This window comes from Sphaeramia orbicularis, chromosome 14, assembly GCF_902148855.1.
Source record: "Sphaeramia orbicularis chromosome 14, fSphaOr1.1, whole genome shotgun sequence".
Lineage (NCBI taxonomy): Eukaryota > Metazoa > Chordata > Actinopteri > Kurtiformes > Apogonidae > Sphaeramia > Sphaeramia orbicularis.
In genome coordinates, this window is record NC_043970.1 from 45,114,193 (window position 1) to 45,137,224 (window position 23,032).

General features: G+C 34.1%; 1 protein-coding gene across 2 annotated transcripts in view; it reads right to left on the reverse strand.

Annotated features, from left to right (window-relative positions):
• Positions 1-23,032, reverse strand: part of grk6 (G protein-coupled receptor kinase 6) — a 149,475-nt gene that overhangs the window by 18,095 nt on the left and 108,348 nt on the right. For both annotated transcript variants that reach the window (XR_003937336.1, XM_030154607.1), the window contains exons 7-10: positions 15,988-16,051; positions 8,205-8,345; positions 508-698; positions 390-427 (exon numbers count right to left, since the gene is read on the reverse strand). Coding sequence is in view for 1 of the 2 variants with exons in the window: in XM_030154607.1 (XP_030010467.1) it covers positions 390-427; positions 508-698; positions 8,205-8,345; positions 15,988-16,051 (434 nt within the window). In the remaining variant the exon portion in view is untranslated. The remainder of the gene's footprint in view (positions 1-389; positions 428-507; positions 699-8,204; positions 8,346-15,987; positions 16,052-23,032) is intronic.

The following is a 23,032-nucleotide window of genomic DNA, read 5'->3' on the forward strand; positions in this document are numbered from 1 at the left end:
ATGTTCTATTTTCTTATCTTAATTTTTAGTTTTTGTAATTTTCTATTCTGTTCGATTTGTATTATTTTTGGTAAAATTTTATGTTCTATTTTCTTATCTTACTTTTTAGTTTTTGTAATTTTCTATTCTACTCTGTTCGATTCTTATTTTATTTTTGTAAAATTTTATATTCTCTTTTTTTTGTAATTTTCTATTCTGTTCTGTTTGATTCTTATTTTACTTCTTGTAAAATTTTATATTCTATTTTATTTTTTATTTTTTGTAATTTTCTATTCTATTCTCTGTATTTTACACTGGAGCGCCACCTACTGATGACATCACACCACCTCGTTTATTTGCTACAAACCACTTCATGGACAGAAAAATCCGCCTTTAGTGCCATCACTCACCGTGGTCGTCCAACAGGATGTTTTCTGGTTTTAAATCCCTGAAGAGAAACAGACGGAAACAAAATGAGCTGAAATAGAAGCGAAGTGACGGTGACCTGCGCTGGTTTGAGCTGTGAACCTGTAGACGATGCGTTCTCGGTGCAGATCCTCCAGACCACAGCAGATCTCTGCCGAGTAGAAGACCGCCCTCTTCTCGTCGAAGCCGGCCTCGCCCATGTGGTAGATGTGGAACTTCAGGTCTCCTCCGTTCATGAGGGTCAACACCAGGCACAGGGCGTCCTTGGTCTCGTAGGCGTACGCTAAACTCACCTGCACGTCACAAACCAGAAACAGACCAAGGTTATAATAGTTTCAGATTATTCATTATAGTTTAGTTTTATTTAGTTTTGACTTTTCTCTAATTCAGTTAGTTTTAATTAGTTTTTAGAGCAGGTTTGCTAGTTTTTATTCGTTTTCATTATTTTCTAAATGCTTAGTTTTAGTTTTTTTTTTATATCTTTTCTTTTCTTCGCCGTCAAATTCAAATAAATCCCAGACAGGACTCTGCTGCTTTATCCCAACTTTAGTCTCCATGTTTCCAGGTAGAGTGAAGACCAGAAGATGACTTTAAACAAGTGATGAGAAGTGACGGACCGTTAAATGTCATATGGTCCCAGCAGCTAAAATTGCTCAAGGGAAATAAATCGATTTCATATCAATCCGACACTGAGAAAAGACAAAACGAAGGGAATTTTATCCATAATTTTTATACGTTTTAGTTAGTTTTGTAAGCGCACAATACAGTTTCAGTTAGTTATCATTTTTTCCTTTTAATTCTAGTTTTTATTTATTTCAGTTAACGTAAAATGTATTTATAATTCTAGTTTCTGTCATTTCGTTAGTTTTCCTTAACAATAACACTGGTCAACAACAAATTTATTGTTTCAGTTTTTTGAGCTGATTTAGGATCATTTTGGTGTGCTGAATCCAAAAATCACATTAATTTTGCTCAATCAGGTCAACTTTCTGAACTATGCTACATATTGGCTTTTTAACATTTTTGCTTACATTTATGGGCATTTTCACATCATATGATGCAACATTCTTTCATATTTCTTGCAATAAACGAGTTCTGAAGATTTTACTTTTGCCAATTTATGATTAATGGGTTTTTTTAATATTACAGGTGAATGAAATGGCTTCGACTAGAAGATCTTGTAAAAATAAGCCTGACGTATTCTGCTACATCTGCAGTGAATACACCATTGTACCTAACAGGAATCAAGTCACACGTTTCATAAAGTGTGCTTGTGAAAATGATTTTTTTTTCTTTAAAACCTATTTTGGGTGAGAACTATATAAAAAATCAACTGATAAAGTCACAAAAATGTAATCAATTTTGTGAGAAGCTCAATTTTTTCAAAATCAAATTAGCAAAAAAACCTGACCTGATTGAGGAAAAACAGACGTCATTTTTGGATTTAGCGGTGCAAAATGGTCCTAATTCAGTTGAAAAAACCTAGACAACTTGCAAAAAACATTTTTTTGTAACCCAGTGTAATAACCTTGGAACAGACACCACAACGCTGCATAATTAGCGTTTAAAAAGCTCCAGAACATGTTTAATCAAAAAATGAGTCCATATTAAAGCATTGAAGAAAAAATTTGAAATCGTTAAGGAAATACTAGCTGCAGTATTTGATGTTTCAGATGAAAATATTGGCACAAGCGTCACTTTAAATGTCACCAAACCAACACATTATATGGACAAAAGTATGTGGACATGTTGAATCCAGGTGTTTCTTTTCTAACAGGGGTCTGGGATACAAAACAATAATGACAAACATAAAATAATTTTATATTGTGAAAAATATCCTTGCATTCGTTAGTTTGGTTTAACCCATAAAGACCCAAACGGCCACAATCGACCTGTCGAATACCTGTCGATCCACTAATCCTATCAATACATGTAAATAATTGGTGTAAAATACAGTTATTCATCTCTTCATGGTCATCAGATATGACTCATTTGGACGTTCAGAGGCTCCAGAGTTACCGTGGAAACACCATCATCTTCTACAACACTGATTCACCAGTAAAACCCATGGAGTTGGATCAATGACAGTGGGTGGACACACTGGGTTTATGTTCAGTTAATGAGTGATTTGTAAAAAAAAATCACCTTTTCTTCAGTTTTCTCTGTTATTGATATAATAACCCTCAACTTTAATTTGAGCTTTTATGAACATTTGCATGATGAGTGAATTAAATATAGGAAAATACCTGATTTTCTCTGGAAAAAATGCAAAATACAGAGCATAATATTGTACTAAATGGTAATAAATCACTGAAGAAAGTTTAAATAGAAAGAGAAATCCATTTAGGAACTGATACAAAAGTAGCGTTGGATCTTTATGGGTTAAATTGTTATATTTGTTTCCAAAATGCCTCAGAGATGGAAGGAAATATTAATGTTTAAAAATTAGATGGACAAAAATACTGGGACGCATCATGTCTACAGCTGTAAGATGTCCTGTTCATGCTGATTACAGATATAAACATTATATTTAAAGTTTAAGAAAATAGCCATCAGACTCCATTTTTTTTCTCCAAAATTTTGCGTTTAATTCCTTATTTTTGGAATTATATTAATTGGCTCTATATATGTGCAAAGTTTGAAGTAAACTTTAAGCCAGGGGTCTCAAACTCATTTTCTTTCAGGGGCCACATTCAGCCCGATTTGATCTCCAGTGGGCCAGACCAGTAAAATAATATAAATAATAATCTGTAAATAATGACAAAGCCAAATTTTTGTCTTTGTTTTAGTGCAAAAAAAACTATTAAATTATGAAAATACTTACTTTTATAAACTATCCCAATAAAAAAACCCTGAAAAAACTGAAATTTAAATTAAAAAAACTTAAGAAAATTTAGTGCAATTTTAACAATATTATTCCTCAATTTATCATTTCTACATGTGCATTATGGATCATATCTACAAAGACACTAAACACTGAGTAACAGGCAGAAAATAGTTAAAATTGTGCTGAATTTTCTTTAGACATTTCAGGTTGTTCATATTTGTTCAGGTTATTCACATTTTATTGTTACAGGATAGTTTGTAAATGTAAATATTGCCATAATTTAATGTTATTTTTTTGTGCTAAAACAAAGAAAAAAAATTGAAGTTGTTAATTCTAGATTTTTTTGCTTAATTCAAGATTTTTTTTTACTTAATTGAAGATTCTTTTTTTTTTTTGCTTAATTGAAGATTTTTTTTTTACTTAATTGAAGATTTTTTTTGCTTCAAGATTTTTTGCTAAATTTGAGGGGTTTTTTTTTTTTGGCTTAATTCAAGATTTTTTTTACTTAGTTGAATTTTTTTTTTTTTTTTGCTTAATTCAAGATTTTTTCCTTAATTCAAGCTAAATTTATTTATTTTTGCTTAACTCAGTTCAAGACTGGAATTTTTGCACTTGGCACAAACATCCCACGGACTGCATTGGAACCTTTGGCGGGCCGCATTTGGTCCCCAGGCCGCATGTTTGAGACCCCTGCTTTAAACAAAATTGATGTTTTTATAGACATTTGAAATTTTGCCCCATTATAAGTAAGTGGCAGGGGGGGGGATGTTAACTTTGTCCTACTTTTCTCAAAATGTAATCACGTGTATTCTAGGTCACTGGCAATCTATAAACCCAATTTGGTATGAATACAATCAATAGTTTTGCTGCCAGAGTGTGAACAAACAAACAAACCGAGCCAAAAACAATACCGGGGGTAGTAAATAAATCCTCTGAATCTAAACTTGTGTTTACGTTGCAGAGCAGGATGACGGCTCCGTTATGTAACAGCGACCGTATAAAAACCACATGTCACAGACCAGCCGTGGAAAACAAGTGCACGACCTGCATTATTGCATTTAAGGAGAAAAAGCCGACAGATTAGATCCTCGAGGGCTTTACAACGCGGTGTGTTTGTGTTCGTGATGTGGTGCAGACATGTCTCAGCCCAAACAGCTGCATTTTAATGGAAATGTCATTAAATTCCAGGATTTGACTGGTTTTCCTTGTAAAACACAATCTGATATTTCCTAATCATGCAGCAGGTTACGGCAGGAGCGTACTTTTTAAATTTATTTACTGAACGTGTATTCGACTCTAAAAGAAGTATTTGTAGTTGCTTTTATCATATTATCATACTTGACTCATTTCTCACTATTTTAATTTAACTCATGTACTTTGAGTATTTAGTAATTTTCTCCTACAGAAGTAGAAAATTAAGTTAATTTGACGAAACTGAATCTTTCTGTTCATGAACGAGGGGGGGCTGAAAAGTTCATATCCTGACTAAGAAGGAGTTATTCCAAAGCAATGAAACTGTGCATACATTAAATTCAACCTTTCCTGATACTAACTGCATGGTTTCCTTCCAGATAAACCCACATTGGAGAAATAATTTAGGACTTTGAAAAGTAGTACCACAGACATTTGGTGAACCATCTATGGCACCGTGGTCTTATCAAATGTTTGCAGAAAAAGGGGTTAGCCCCCAAGGACATTCATGCTGACATGGTTGCTATAGGGCAGGGGTGTCAAACTCATTTTAGTTCAGGGGCCACATTCAGCCCAATTCGATCTCAAGCGGGCCAAACCATTAATATAATAGCATTAAAAACCTATAAATAATGACAACTCCAAGTTTTTCTTTTCATTTTTTGTGCAATAAAAAACATTAAATTATGAAAATATTTACATTTACGCACTATCTTTTCACAAAAAAGATGTGAATAATCAGAAAAAATTTTAATTTCATGAGTATTCATAAGTATAAAATTAAGTTCATTTGACGAAACTGAATCTTTCTGTTCATAAATGAGGGGGGGGCTGAAAAGTTCCTAGCCTGACTAAGAAGGAGTTATTCCACAGCAATGAAACTGTGCATACATTAAATTCAACCTTTCCCGATACTAATTGCATGGTTTCCTTCCAGATAAACCCACACTGGATAAATAATTCAGGACTTTGAAAAGTAGTACTACAGACATTTCATGAACATGCTTGCTTTTCACCCCTCCCTCCTTCTCCCTACCCCTCTTGAATTCAGCTTCCCAGTTTTGCACAGTTGATAAAGCTGGAGCATCATCCCCTATTGCACAGGTGTCAAACATGCGGCCCGGGGGCCAAAACCAGTCCGCCAAAGTGTCCAGTCTGGCTCACGGCATGATTTTATGGAGTGCCAAAATGACACTGAAGATATGAACAGTCAAGGGTGTTGAACTGGTTTTAGCCCAATGTGATCTAAAGTAAAATAATAGTCTAATAACCCTTACAATAAAATGTGACCAACCTGAAAATTAATTACAATTTTAACAATATTCTGTCTGTTACTCAATGTTTTGTGGATTTGTAGATCTGATTTGTGAGTTGTGTTAATAAGTTGATACATAATATTGTAGACATTCTTATTTTAGTTACAGTCTAAACTTCAAAATTTCAACAATATTATGTTTGTGTAACATTGTGTGTAATGTACATGTACAAGTGATTAGTTGAGGCGTAATATTGTTAAAATTTAGCAAATTTTTCTTAAGAAATTAACATTTTTTCTAATTATTCACATCTTTTTTTGTGAAAAGATAGTTTGTAAATGTAAATATTTTCAGAATTTAATGGTTTTTATTGCACAAAAAATGGAGGAAAACTTGGAGTTGTCATTATTTATAAATTTTTATGCTATTATATTAATGGTTTGGCCCGCTTGAGATTGAATTGGGCTGAATGTGGCCCCTGAACTAAAATGAGTTTGACACCCCTGCCCTATAGCAACCATGTCAGCATGAATGTCCTTGGGGGCTAACCCCTTTTTCTGCAAACATTTGATAAGACCACGGTGCCATAGATGGTTCACCAAATGTCTGTGGTACTACTTTTCAAAGTCCTAAATTATTTATCTAATGTGGGTTTATCTGGAAGGAAACCATGCAGTTAGTATCAGGAGAGGTTGAATTTAATGTATGCACAGTTTCATTGCTGTGGAAGAACTCCTTCTTAGTCAGGATATGAAATTTTCAGCCCCCCCTCATATTGAACACCCTCTCCAGTCCAGCTGGTGGCATCAGTTTACCACTTTAAGCACCTTTAAGGAGGTTTGCCAACTGTCAAAAATGCGACAGAAGAAGAAGAGGACGCGAGGCGCTTGGTTATACACTAGTCGCTTTTCCACTGACCCTCAAATTCCGTGAATAAAATTTTACCGACTGGAAAAAGGACAATTTTGCCAAAACTTTTGTTTTTTGATTAAACGTTTTTGCACTAGCAAGAGGTGGTTTTTCAAGTGTAGTGCAAATACAGTAGTATATCGCGCAAAACTGCAATGAAGAGACCTTCTTCTGCAACTAGAGTCATGTGAATTAAAAAACACCGGATGTTGATGGACGTTACAACAAGAGAAGAAGAAGAGTTTTAAAAGAAACGTGGTGCAGTATGTGTGGACACACCAGGAAATCGAATAATTTTTAAATTCAATACGGGATAGAGGGGTAATAGATAATAATAATGAATATATCTGTAAATTAACACGATATTTATGTTTGTCACCATGTTTATGGAATGACTTCTCGTGTCATCTCGTGATAATAAATAAACAAATCATCGCATTTGTGATTTAATGGAAAAACCAACATTGTAAAAAAAAAATAATAATACAATAGTGATGAGAGACTAAAAAGCCCCATGAGATTTTGGCTGTTTTCTCATGTAAATAACAAATACGAATTACCAAAAACACAAATGAGTGACAATAAATAGAAACAAATAAAAGACTGAAATGTAGTGAGTTTATAAATATGTATGGATGTCAATGTGATTTTTTTTTTTTTGGGGGGGTCATTATTATTATTATTATTATTATTATATTAATTAATTAATTAAATTTATTTATTTATTTGTTGGGTTTTTTTTATTTATCTTTAGTATGTGTGACCACCCCAGGAAACCTAATAATTTTTTAATTTAGTACCGGATAGAGGGGTAATATATAATAATAATAATAATAATAATAATAATAATAATAATAATAATAATAATGAATATATCTGTAAATCAACACGATATTTATGTTTGTCGCCATGTTTATGGAATGACTTCTCGTGTCATCTTGTGATAATAAATAAACAAATCATCACATTTGTGATTTGATGGAAAAACCAACATTACGCAGTAGATGGGAAGTCACACAGGAAAAACTGAGTATTTTTTCAGAGTCAAAAGTATTTTCCTCAAAAAGTGTAAATATGGCTCTATATTGAGTTTCCAGAGCACAACCCAAAAAGTAACTTTTACTCTTTTTAGAGAGGGACTAAATGTTATGAGTAGAGTAAAATTTCCTGCAATTTGAATAAATTTTACTCAGGCAAATTTCCTGTGCACATATGGGCTTTCATTTGATGCCATGACCTTTGACCTTGAATGACTTTAAAAGGTCAAATGAATGTCAATTAACGTCTTTAAACATGCCGTTGGACTACATGAACCTTGGTCCTATTTTTATTTTTTAGCCTGAGTTCTGAAATGACCCAGCAATAAACAAAAAACAACAAAATGAGAGAACTACCTGGGAAAATCCCACATTTTTTCATTGGTAGAGCTTTATTTTCTGCATTATTTCCCTTTTTTAAAAAATCCAAAATAAAATAAAGACCGTGTTTGGTGCCCCCAGCCACATGAACCTTGGCTCTAGTAAATACAAATGTACAGCTGTAGATCCTAGTACTCGTTCTTTTTCTGTCGTAAATGGTCAGATCTTTATCAAGGAGAGGGAAGAAAAAGTGCTTACGACGAATCTGCTGTTGACCTTCTCCAGGATCTGCTTCTCATTGAGCGCCATGGACTCGCCTTTCCGCTTCTTTATCCTCTTCTTCTCTAGTTTTTTACAGGCGTACATCTTCCCCGTGGCCCGAACCTGACACGCACATACCTGCATTCACATCAGCAGCAAACAAACACGTTTCAGAGACATTTTCACGTCTATTTACGCATAAAAAACTGCACTAATACACAACACAATACACATTCTTCATGAGCACCAAGTAGTTCATCTGCATCCATCTTGTGACCACATCTAAACAAATAAAACTGTGATTGTAAATGATCTAATTGTAAGCTAACAAAGAGGACAGCAATGGAAGAAAAAAAAATGAGGCTAATGCAGAGTATTTTTAAACCATTTTTATGATCGTAATGTGATTCCCAGAAGCAAATACAGTCAAAGTAAGCTCATCTACAACAATTTATGCACTGTTTCAGTGTTAAACCTTTAACTCTGTGAAACACGTACTTACTTGTTTGTTTGTTTGTTTGTTTGCACATTAAAAAAAAAATACAGTAACGGTGAAAGACTAAAAAACCCCATGAGATTTTGGATATTTTCTCACGTAAAGAAGAAATACGAAAAACCAAATACACAAATGAGAGACAATAAATAAAAACAAATAAAAGACTGAATTGTAGTGAGTTCATAAATATGTATGGATGTCAATGTGATTGTTTTTGGGTCATTTTTATTTATTTATTTATTTATTTATTTATTTATATTATTATTTTTATTTACTTATTTTTAGTATGTGTGAATATACCAGGAAACCCAATCATTTTCTAATTTAGTACGGGATAGAGGGGTAATATATTATAATAATAATAATAATAATAATAATAATAATAATGATAATAATGAATATATCTGTAAATCAACATGATATTTACATTTGTCGCCATGTTTATGGAATGACTTCTCGTGTCATCTCGTGATAATAAATAAACAAATCATTGCATTTGTGATTTAATGGCAAAACCAACAATACGCACTTCTGTTTTTTTCGACATTTAGTAAATATCGGTAAAGTTCTGCACAGATGTCCAATGGAAAAGAGACTAATGTTCCAAAGACATCAAGAATATTCAATGAGTCAAAGTGTAAAGTGAACAAACATCCATAATTTTAAGACAAATTTCCAAAATTGGTAACAAACTACATTTTTAATCCAGTTTGTTATGTTTTCAATGTTATGTTGTAACTGTTCATTCTCTTGCCACAGTCCAGCCTTTTTTTTTTTTTTTTTTTTTTAACCATTTGACTTTACATCACAAACAGTTTTACTCGCCTTCTCTCTTCTTGTGTGTGTTTATTGGTTATAAAACGAAGAGAATGACTGGGAACAACTACATCAAATCTGTACAGGTCACATAATAAATTAATATAACTGCAACTGCAAACACAGACTGTTAAATAGACCGACATGGACTTTAAAAATGTTAATTTAGTAAATATTGGTAAAGTTCTGCGCAGATGTCCAATGGAAAACTGACTAATGACTAGGGGTGTAAGAAAATATCGATTCCGCAATATATCGTGATATTTCATTTCATGATACTGTATCGATTTTAAAAAGTACTGTATCGATATTTTTAGGTATTTATTCAAATGGAGATATGGCGGAGGTTCATGTTTTTGTTTTTTATTATTTTTTGGGGAATCCTGCCAGCTTTTATTTCTATATTCAAATGGGTAATTTGCTCTGTTGTTTGTATACTAAAAAAGTAGTATTGTGATATTGCAGGTCATGCATGTAGCTTTTTTTTTTAAATTGATAACACTGTTTTGTCAAATAATGGTTATTTCAATCATCCTAAAAGCACTTTTTACCGTCTGACAGAGGTAGATGTTTGTTCCTTTGTTGGGATTATAAAAAAAATAACGATCTGATGTTGGACGAGTCAGGGACTGTACATCATGGATTCTATTCACAACTGATAGAATATTAACATTTGAGCAGGATCTTAAACAGTTAAACATAATTAAACATAATTTTATTTATTTATCTGTGTGTGTGTTTTTTGTACTTGTAATTTTATTTTTATTTATCTGTTTAAAAAAAAAAAGTTAGTTTTTACAGAGGAAAGTTTTGTGATATAGTATTAAATCATGTTCTGTTCAAATAAAAATTTGTTTAGTATTTGTGCATATTTCTGGTATAATGCAATTTTTCCAGGAAATAATCTCTTAGGAGAAGAAACAAAACAAAACAAATATTGCCTTGTGAACAGTATCGTGATGTACCGCGATATATCGAATCATGGTCCTAGTATTGGGATTTGTATTGTATTGCCAGATTCTTGCCAATACACACCCCTACTATAATATTACAAAGAAAATGGGGGGACTCAGCCTTTATTAACTATGCACCAAAGTTATGGAATACAATTCCAAAAGACATTAGAGAAGCCAGTTCACTGAATATATTTAAAACCAAATTAAAAACATTTTTATTCTCATTAGCCTTTGAAAGGAGATAAAAAAATGGGGTCACAATTCAGGAACCAGGAATGTGCGTTTTTTTATTTTTATTTTATTTTATTGTATTTCTGTTTTTATTTTTTATTTTATTGTATTTCAAATTTCATCTTATTTCTTGCACTTCAAAAATTCTATGCATAATGTGCGCTGCTTTTATTTTTATTTTCTTGTATTTCTCTCAAATTTCATCTTATTTCTTCCACTTCAAAAATTCTATGCATAATCAAATATTTTAATGTGCGCTGTTTTTATATTTATTTTTATTTTATTGTATTTCTAATCAAATCTTAATGTATTTTAATATTGTATTTTTTTTTTTTCAATCAATGTGAAGCACTTTGGGTTACAATTTCTGTATGAAAGGTGCTATACAAATAAAGTTTATTATTATTATTATTATTACTAATGACTGCTGATGATGTAACAGGTCTGAAAGAATTGTCTCATTTCATAGGGGAAAGTTTGAACCCCTACCCCTCACAACTCCATTTCAAGGGGGACCAAGGGGGAGGGGTAAGGGGTGAATTGGGATTGGGCCTTACTATTGGTTTGAGTGAATGTGGAACGAGCTTGAGCTACTTTACATCCAGTTTTCCAAACACCAGAACCATCAAATTAATCTGAAGCCTCATCACATGCTTAATTGGAGAAAAGGAAAAAAAAAAACAAACACAGTTCAGATTCACTCTGTTTTCAGTTTGTTTGTTTTTTTTCTTCCTTCTAATTCATTTAAATGAAAGCATGTGAGAAGTTTGGAGTGAGAAACGAAGCTGGGAATAACAGACGACTGAAAGAATTTTTCCTTGTTCTAAAAATAGACACACTTCCTGACGAGCTGCTTAAGTGGCTACTGAAACTGTCTTCATGTTTCTTGTTCTTAGATTCATTTAAAAGTAGTGTTTTTCACCAAAGGAATGAAAGAGTGACTGCCACCAAAGACGCTCCACAAACATCCCTTTTTTCAGTATTAGTTCAGATCAGAAATAGGTGTTTTTCCCCTTCTGACCAGAAATGTGGACTTTTCTGTGGAGCATCCATCTTTACAAGAGAGGATCTTTGTTTCTACAGCAGCTGATTGTAAACTGGTGACCCACATTCTGACTGTGTTGTTTACATGTATGAGGACTCCTCATAAAACTGCAAGTACATCCATATATCTCACAAAGTTTAGACCTGTTTGTTCCTTTTTTATTTCTGTATGTGTATATAAATATACACCAGCCATAACCATCTGACCGGCAAAGTGGTATTAAAGGGGGGATTTTGCATTTTTACCTCCGCCAATGTTTTCATCAGGGTTTGTTTGTTTGTTTGTTAGCAAGATAACTCAAAAAGTTATGGACAGATTTGGATGAAATTTTCAGGAAATGTTGATTCTGGCACAAGGAACAAATGATTCAATTTTGGTGGTGATGGGGGGTGGACTGATCTGTCTTGGTGGAGGTCTGCGCTCTCCGAGTGCTTTTCTAGATTGTTTGTCTGTTCGCCAGATAACTCAAAAAGTTATGGACAGATTTTCATGAAATTTTCAGGAAATGTTGATACTGGCACAAGGAACAAACAAGAAAAGCACTCAGAGAGCGCAGACCTCCGCCAAGACAGATCTGCCCCCCCCCATGTTTGTTTGTTTGTTTGTTTGTTACCAAGATGACTCAAAAAGTTATGGACGGATGTTCATGAAATTTTCAGGAAATGTTGATACTGGCACAAGGAACAAATGATTAAATTTTGGTGGTGATCGGGGGTGGGGGGGCCCACGGGGGGCCCCACTGATCGGCCTTGGCGGAGGTCTGCGCTGTCTTTTCTAGAAAAACACTTGGAGAGTGCAGACCTCCGCCAAGGCCGATCAGTGGGGCCCCCCGTGGGCCCACCCACCCCCGATCATACATACAGTGTGTGGCTTCAAGTCATACTCGCCTCAATACGCGATGGAGAAATAAGTTGGACATAGTTCGCAGAATACCCGCTGTGAATCATCCCCCACCGCTTTCACACATCTTTACTGTAGTTGCGTCTTCTTTTTTTTTTTTTTGCGCTGAGTTTCTGTGATTTCCGCTAATATTTGCATGGCGGTGTCTGAGGCTTTTCCCTTTGTTTTTAATGTGTCAGTGGGCAGAGGTCAGGAGGACGCCAGTGACAGGTTGATGGACTCCTGACCTCACATGTATGTTGGTTGATTGACAGCGGACACAGCCAATGGTGATAACGCTGTCTCCGCTATAAAACATAAGTCATGTTTGGAGAAAGGCGACTGTCCTGCACTTTGGAGAGCCAGAGCCAATTAAATGCGGGACATCGTCTCAATTTGCGGGACGTGGAAAAAATGCTCATAATGCTGTGCAGTCCCACACAAAGAGGGATGACTGGTCACACTAGCTGACGTCGCTTAGCAACCGGGACCACAAGTGACCGGACTGCTTGTGGAGTGATATGAAAGACACGAATAAGAGGTAAAAGAACCCATTTTCCTTGACAGCGGTGACATAAAAATTTTGTGAAAAAAAAAATCATGCCAGAGAATCGTGATCTCAATTCTCAGCAAAAAACATCGTTATTCACATTTTTGCCAGGATTGTGCAGCCCTAATATGCATATAGACGGTAACGGTTGACTGTTTTTGTCCAAACGTCCCCTGTTGCTTTTTCGGCTTGTGTTCACGTACAGAGTGAACGAGTGTGCGGATAACTGTAACTGTGACCTCAACTAACAACATCAGCCTCAGTCCATCGTCATTATCTCATGACCCACAACTCTGCTTCTGGATTTATCGCCTTGAGATCAGAACAGACTGTCTTCTATAACAGATATGTAAAACAGAGACACCATTCAGCGTCCACTAAAGGGATTTAAACACTTACAGCCTTTTGACTCACTCTGTTTTCTGCCTCCGTGAACATGCTTCTTCTATTAGTCGTTTAGTTTTTGCTCAATACTTCTAACGCTGTCCTTCCTGAAGTTCTATTTCTGAACCCATTAACATCCACAGCTGATACATTTACCGTGTATGTGTCCGATTGAATACATGCGCTCTGCTTTAAACTGGGTTTGAAGTAAAGAACCGTAACTGTCTCATCTCATGTGATGAAGTCATGGTCAGACCCACAAAGACAGTGATATGATCTATGTGTAAAAATAGGGTTTTTTCTTTATTTTTATTGATAGTGTGGTTGTCCTTGTGAGCTGGGAAAATGTTATGACATATTTGTATCTGTATCATGATCCATGTCAGATCATTTATTTTAGGATTAAGCGCAGAGTTCTGGTCCTGAAAGGAAGTTGAGTAACAGTGTTGAGTGTTTGTATGATGAAAAATACGCAAAGAGATAAAAAATACACGATGAGATGGGAAATACGCAATGAGATGAAAAATATGCAATGAGATGAAAAATATGCAATGAGATGAAAAATGTGCAATGAGATGGAAAGATACGGGATGAGATGGAAAAATACAGGATGAGATAAAAAATACATGATGAGATGGAAAATACGCAATGAGATGGAAAATACGCAATGAGATGAAAAATGTCCAATGAGATGGAAAAATACACGAGAAAAAAATACATGAGAGAAAAAAATACGCAATGAGATGAAAAAATACGCAATGAGATGGAAAATGTGCAATGAGATGGAAAATACGGGATGAGATAGAAAAAACACTGAGATGGAAAATACATGAGATGAAAAATGTGCAATGAGATGAAAAATGTGCAATGAGATGAAAAAATACTCAATGAGATGAAAAAATACTCAATGAGATGGAAAATACGCAATGAGATGAAAAATGTGCAATGAGATGGAAAAATACGCAATGAGATAAAATACACAATGAGACAGAAAATACACTATGAGATGAAAAAAACGCAATGAGATAAAAAAAATGTGCAATAAGATGGAAAAATATGCAATGAGATAAAAAATACACGATGAGATGGAAAGCATGCAATGAGATGAAAAAATACTCAATGAGATGAAAAATACGCAATGAGATGGAAAATGTGCAATGAGATGGAAAATACGGGATGAGATAGAAAAATGTGCAATGAGATGAAAAATGTGCAACGAGATGAAAAATACACAATGAGATGGAAGATACGCAGTGAGATGGAAAATGTGCTATGAGATGAAAAAAATACTGAGATGGAAAATATGCTATGAGATGAAAAATGTGCAATGAGATTAAAAAATTCTCAATGAGATTAAAAATATGTGATGAGATGAAAAATGTGCAATGAGATGAAAAATGTGCAATGAGATGGAAAAAACATTCAATGAGGTGGAAAATATGCTATGAGATGGAAAACACGTGAGATGAAAAATGTGCAATGAGATGAAAAATGTACAATGAGATGAAAAATATGCAATGAGATTAAAAATAATGAGATGGAAAATACATGAGATGAAAAATATGCAATGAGATGAAAAATACAGAAAACATACAATGAGGCAAAAATGGGGGAAAAGGACAGAGAAATGCTGAAAACGTTGAAAATGTCAGGAAATGTCCAAGGAGACAGAAATGGCAGATATGCAACAAGACAAAAATATCCAAGATGAAACTGGTGAAAAATACACAATGGGACGAAATCTGCGAAAAATAGACAATGAGACAAAACCTGCAAAAAATGCAATGATCTGAAAAACATGCGAGATGTAACAGGCAAAAAATACACAGACAAAACCTGCGAAAAATTCACGAGATGAAACCTGCAAAAAATTCGGAACAGTGAAGGCGGTGAAAACTATGCAACGAAATGAAAACTACGAAAGGAGACAAAGCTCGCGGAAAATCCAGACAAATCCTGCAAAAAATCCACAATGAGACGAAGCTTGAGAAAAATCTGCGATGAGACGAAACCTGTGAAATATCTTCAACGAGACAAAGTCTGCGAAAAACACGCAATGAGATGAAAACATTAAAAAATGGCTTATTGATGGAAAAACAAGTTTTCCCAAATTTTATGACTTATTACTTTTGTTTATTAAAATGACCCTAACCTGACTTCTAATTTTATAAGAGGAATTAAAACAAAAATAAGGAAATGAAAATAAATACTAAAATAAATAGAACTAAAATATTTGGATTTTTTTTCTTTTACTGAAAATGTGATCAAATTAAAAGCTAAAGACCAAAGAACAGCTTAAATCATGCTTTATCACCCAGTTGTACCTCATGTAGAACACAACATTCTATTCAATTGCTCAATCGTGTGCAGAAAAAAAAAAAAAAACAGAAACAAGAATTTGTCATTTAAACATGAATACTCACCTCTCCGAATCCTCCTTTCCCTAAAACTCTGTACTGTCTGAATGTATTTTTTGTCACCGGTTGGCTGTTGAAGAAGAAAAGAGTAAAATAAACAGACTGCAATAAGAATAATGTCATATCAGTGTTAGTTTCAAAGCCACAGAGGGACTCAATATTCAGATACTGGTACATTTACACCAGATTTACTTCATAACAATGAAAAGCATAATACAATACATTGTTCAATTCTATTCTTCACCTTCTTGGCATTTTTTCATTCAGTGGTTTCATAACAAAAAATACTAGAAACCACTCCGAGACCACAAACATCCACCAAGGCAGTGAATTCAATAGAAAAACATACTGTTCTCTTTTATTACAACTGGTACTGAACATGAAAATACATGGAAACTCACTGCAGATTTTATTTTGCATTTGGGAAAACAATGATCCAAAAGTTCCTTAGTTAAAATGTGGACGGTATGTGGACATTTCAGGTGTATTCAGACCTACTTTGTTTGTTTCACTGGAAAGTCCGGACTGTTTTTTTTAGGTGTGAATACAAAAATGCGAACTCTGATTTGACCCAAACAAGCATCCGTTAAAGGGTTAAAGATCAGAAACATATTAATTATTGCAGAAATGATTCAACAGAAGGATCTCTATGGGTCTATTTACACCCGAGAAGTCCTTCAGTCTGGATCGAAAGCGGACTTTATTTTTTCTTTTGGGTTGGATTGAATTCTCATTTCTTAAATAACTGTCAGTTTTTCAAGAAAATAGCAGATTTTCACTGGAAAAATACAAATTACAGAGGATAATATTACAATAAATTGTGATAAATCACTAAGGAAAAGTTAAATATCGAGAATAATTCATATGGAAGACGCCACAAAAATATTTCTAGGTCTTCGTCCTCCATGATGGACAGACTCCCACTAGGACCAGCATTAAGAGCTCCATCAGTGACAGGATGAGACCCCCCCCCCCCCCCCCCCCCCCCAAGTGTGTGAAGGTGAGGTACTTTCTACAGCTGTCAGGTTCCACAAACTGATCCACATACGGTAACTCTGTGTAATAAACCGTATCCCTGTTCAACCTGTAGCATGATCCACATACACACAACTGTAAATAGTATACATATCTTTTTCGATTTGTCTTTATTTTTTGGTTTTGCACTTCTTCTGCTCTTGTGGACGTTTTGTGCTTCACTGCTGTAACCTGGAATTTCCCCATGTGGGACAAATAAAATCTTTATCTTATTTTGTCTTAAAGGTTAATGCAAAACTGAAAAGTCATGAGGCAAAAACAAACAGTCGCCTAATTGTGCAGTTTTGTAAAATTGCATTGCTCATATTTGTTAAGTTTCAGTGTTGTCTATGTCGCTGTAAAATGGTTTAACATGAAAAGTGACGCACAGTGTTTATCTTCTGTTTAAGTATTTATTTATTTTTGTTAAACTTTGGCGAAGTTTAAAAAAAAAAAGTACCTTAAGTTTTAAATTATTCCGAAATATCGAATTGAGATGGTAGATATGTTTTTGTTGTTGATTTTTATTATTATTATTATTATTATTATTATTATTATTATGGTGTGAATGCTCGATGCTGTACACATTTAAGTTGATGTAAGCAGTGCATTAGTTGAAAAGGATAGGCAAAAAAATAAGCTTTTGGTTCCAGCCTATTCCTTTTTTGGTTTTTATGTTTTGATTGATGTACTGAGTACAATGATTGACGTAAAACCAAAATTAATTCACTCATTCATTCATTCTGCAACTTGTTCTTTATTTATTTTAGCTTAAGGCATTTTTTGCTATTAAATATGTCTCGTTGTATTAAATATGTAAAATGGGTGACACGGTGGTGCAGTGGTTAGCACTCATGCCTCACAGGTCGTGGGTTCGATTCCAACACCAGTCGATGGTGGTGGGACTTTTCTGTGTGGAGTCTGCGTGGGTTCACTCCGGGTACTCTGGCTCCTTCCACCATCCAAACACATGCACTGATAGGTGAATGGGTTCATCTAAATTACCCATAAGTGTGAATGTGACAGTGATTGTTTGTCTCTATGTCAGTCCTGTGATGAACTGGTGACATGTCCAGGGTGAACCCGCCTTCACCCATAAGTAGCTGGAATAGGCTAGTGAGGATAAAGCAGGGTCAGAGAATGAATGAATGAATGAATGAATGAATGAATGAATGAATGAATGAATGAATGAATGAATCTATCTATCTATCTATCTATCTATCTATCTATCTATCTATCTATCTATCTATCTATCTATCTATCTATCTATCTATCTATCTATCTATCTATCTATCTATCTATCTATCTATCTATCTATCTATCTATCTATCTATCTATCTATCTATCTATCTATCTATCTATCTATCTATCTATCTATCTATCTATCTATCTATCTATCTATCTATCTATCTATCTATCTATCTATCTATCTATCTATCTATCTATCTATCTTTACAGAACAAATACTTCTTTAATGGTTAATTGTCAGTAATTACCTCCGCCAACGAGGTTGTGTTTTGCCCGAGTTTGTTTGTCTGTCCGTTAGTGTGCAACATAACTCAAAAAGTTATGGACAGATTTGGATGAAATTTTCAGGGTTTGTTGGAAATGGGATAAGGAAGAAATGATTAAATTTTGGTGGTGATCGGGGGTGGGGGGGCCCACGGGGGGGGCCACTGATCAGCCTTTGCGGAGGTCTGCGCTCTCCGAGTGCTTCTAGTTTTATCTGGTTTTACTTTAAAAAAAATTTTTTTTTTACAATATTAAACTGTAAATGAACAGTTTAATCTCATAAATAGAAAAGAAATATTTGTGAAATTACGATACATTTCCAAATGTATTTTAACTTTATTTTTCTGTGAAAAAAGAAAAAAATTCTTTTAAAAAATTTAAATTTTATGGTTATTCACAGTTAGTTTTTTCGTGCTATTTTACATTTGACATGTAAAATCCCAGTCTATTTTTGTCATTTCATTGATATTTTCCTGTATCTTAAAAATACAGGAAAAATCTGGAAAATAATAAAATAATAATATAAAAATAAATAAATACTTACAATGTGTCTCTTCTTGGCTATTTTGGTGGTTTTTTTGTGTCATTTTTGTGTTTTGTATCCTTTTGTTCATTTTTCCACTAATTCTTCCACTTATTTTTTGTTTACTTATTCTGATGCATATCTTTGTCCATTTTTGTTCACCTTTCCTCGTTTTGTTGATATTTTTAATGGATTTGATATTATCTATCTGTCTATCTGTCTATCTGTCTATCTATCTATCTATCTGTCTATCTGTCTATCTATCTCAAAATGACATTTAACCCTTAGATGCATACGTGGGTAAAAAATGACCCGGTGACGTTGTTTTCTTGCAAAATCTATGTAATGAAATGTTATTATCATTTCATATTCCAGGTATTTCCTCAAAAACCATACTATTAATATCAAGTCATTTAAAGTTCTAATTTAGGTTTTATAGATTTTATGAAATTGAAGTTTTTTGCATTACTACCCCAACCCTCCATAGGTGGGTCAAAATGACCCCCATTCATTGTTCAGCGGAGTTTCATCTGAACCTTTTGATTCATTCTACAGCCAAAGTAAAGCACTCACTCACTCACAAAATGATGTTGACACTGTTCTATTACTGTTATACTGCATATTATATACAGTCGCAGAAAAAAATTATCAGACCACCCCTTGTTTTCTTCAATTTCTTGTTCATTTAATGGCTGGTACAACTAAAGGTACATGTGTTTGGACAAATATAATGATAACAACAAAAATAGCTCATAGTAGTTTAATTTCAGAGCTGATATCTATCCATTTTCCATATTTTCTTGATAATAACCAAAATCACTTCAGTTCTTCTATCTTTATCTATGGCATTGTACTGACAAAAACAGTGCTTTTAGGCATTCCATGTTTTCTTTTCTGTCTGTTTTAGTCACATGACACACACAGGAGTTAGTACTTGATTGCATAACCATTGTTTTTAATGGTCTAATCATTTTTTTCGGCAGTTGTACTATATATACTTTTATTATATATTTTTTCATTTGAAAATCAAATAAATTCAAAAATTGTTTAAAAATGTTAAAAAACGAAAAATAAAAATTTTCAAACATGAAACTATTATTTTGTGGACCAAATATAACACAAATAATTATTTTTCATATGACAAAATGACATAAGTGGCAAAAAAAAACCACATTTGATTTTTTTTTTTTTTTTAAACACATTTATGGAAACGTGGTGGGTCCAGACACTCGTGCATCTAAGGGTTAATAATAGATTATAAGAGGATTTTTACAACTCTTTATGCTGAAATTACAATGATGAACTCTAATGTAATCATCGGGTTATAAAACGCACCTGAACGCAACACGAGCTCCACTATCAACACAGAAGAAAAACAATAACGTACTGTACGGACCACACACAGCACACAAAGGGAGATGAAGCCGATTATTGGACAATAATCTCTGTCACAAACAGAGCAGATAATGAAGTCAGGGGGCAGTGAGCCGGTCCCAGCTGTAATCAGACCCCTCCCATCGGACAGGTAATCCACTCAGGCAGCTCAATTAAATGATCACACAGACACACACTCATTAAAACACAATGACTCCTTTTTATGCGCTGCTTCATAAACACTACACTGGAGCGTCTCTGTTCAAAGCACCTTCTGCCTTTGATTTAATCACAATAAGGTCATTTCTACACCTCAGTGTTCATGTTCTGTCTTTTTTTTTAGCATTGTGTTTTGTTTTCACTCCACAATGTCATCATCATCTATCATTTGTAGCATCTCTTTGTACTTGACATATGTTGTTTTATAGCAGTGTTTCTCAAACTGTGGGGCGGGCTAGCCAGGGGGGGCATGGGATCACTCCTGGGTGTTTTTTTTTTTCCTGTAGCAGGTGAAACTAATGTTTTAGCGTTGGAGCATCCCGGACTCTTTCTAGGGACGTACAACAAACAAATTTACTGCCATAGTGATCTGTGACTAGACAAAGAGTTTAGGTTTAGAGAATGGACAAGGATTGGACTGAAAAAGAAAAATGTGCTGTGTTTCTGTTTTTGCACAGTTTGCACTTTAATCTTCTGAGATGTGCAATGTAAACGGGCTCACTGCAGCCGCTGATATGAAAATGTTAAAATGGTCGTCTTTGTTACCAAAATGTGTTTGTGGTTCTAAAAAAAAGTAACTTTATTGTCATAGTTGTAAGATAATTGCGCATTTCCTATTTTTATTTGGAAAAATATTATCTCAGGGAGCAGTCTTGTTGAGTTTATTTGTATTATTCAAGCAAAAATTGTAAAAAAAAAAAAAAAAAAGTTATTTTTAATTTGTACAACAAATTATTTAAGGAAAAGCAAAAAGTATTGTGCAATACCGATGTTTCTTTCAATAAAAATTATAACTGCATCACCGTTACAATGTTGTTGGGGTTGGGGGGGGCTGGAGATTTTTCATCCTCCAAAGGGGGGCCCGACAGAAAAAGATTGAGAACCACTGGTTTATAGGTACACTGCATGATAGAAAAACACTAAAATATGTATTCTGAGACATAAAAAGAATCGTATCTATCAGTTATAATGAAATGAAGGGATGATTCATAGAAAAATTAACAAATAAGTCAAATAATGCATTTTATTGGTGAAAACGACACCTTTTCTTCATCTTTTGGAGCCTACCTGCCCATTTTATGACACACTTTTATTATTATTTAGTACAAATCTGCATCATGAACTTGTCTTACAGTTAGATTGACACCTCATTCGTTTTCTGATGTTTTCTGTCAGACTGAAGCACTTTGGGTCTGTTTTAATAATAAATACTGAGATAAAAGAGAAACTATTTTTCAGATAAAACACATTTTTATATTATTTTACATTATATTTAATACAAAAATCTGTATGTAACACAATCAAAAGGACACGAAAATTACGTGCTACTATTTGTTTTAATATGTCTTTATTCTCTCACAGGTACATTTTGGGAATTGAACTAATTATTCAAGGCAGAGTGTTTGACAAAAATGATCGCTGTTGAAAAATCATTCTCGATTTACGTGTTTAAATAGGCAGGTTCTGTATGTAACACAAGTGGACACGATGGGTAACATACAAACCTGGAATGAGACTGAGACTGATGAAAAACCCACATGTCTGGATTAGAAAAACCACTAGGATCGACATATTTAACACAGTGTCTTTATTTATAGTCTACAGAAGACCATTTACAGACATGTTTTCAGATCTAATGCACTGACACCTTGGTAGGTTTTCATGTCCATATTTGGGTCCTATTTTCGGACCCAATATTTGACAATAAATTCATTAATTATGGGATGGCTCAGAGCAAGAGTATAATTTTTTTTGCATTTATCTGAGGTCATCATTAGGTCCATCCTGGGGGGAAATATGTCACATTTCTCTTTTATTATTGGGTCTAAAAAGCTGGGAAATGGTCAGATACTGAAATAAACCAGTTTCATAGAAGCATCCAACTACAGGGGTTGGACAAAATGATGGAAACACCTTAAAAAATCAACAAAATATAATTTAATATGGTGTAGGTCCGCCTTTTGCGGCAATTACAGCCTCAATTCTCCGAGGTATTGATTCATACAACTTGTGAATTGTTTCCAAAGGAATTTTAAGCCATTCTTCAATTAGAATACCCTCCAACTCTTTTAGAGACTATGGCGGTGGAAATCGACGTCTTACTTGAATCTCTAAAACTGACCATAAATGCTCAATAATGTTGAGGTCTGGGGACTGTGCCGGCCATACAAGATGCTCAACTTCATTAGAATGTTCCTCATGCCATTCTTTAACAATTCTAGCTGTATGGATTGGGGCATTATCATCTTGAGGTGAAGGTGTTTCCATTATTTTGTCCAACCCCTGTACATTTTTAATCCAGTGTGGTGTTTTTGATGTAATGTTAGTCTTTTTTTTTTTTTAACCATTTCATTTCACATCACAAACCGTTTTACTCGCCTTCTCTCTTCTTTTGTGTATTTATTACCT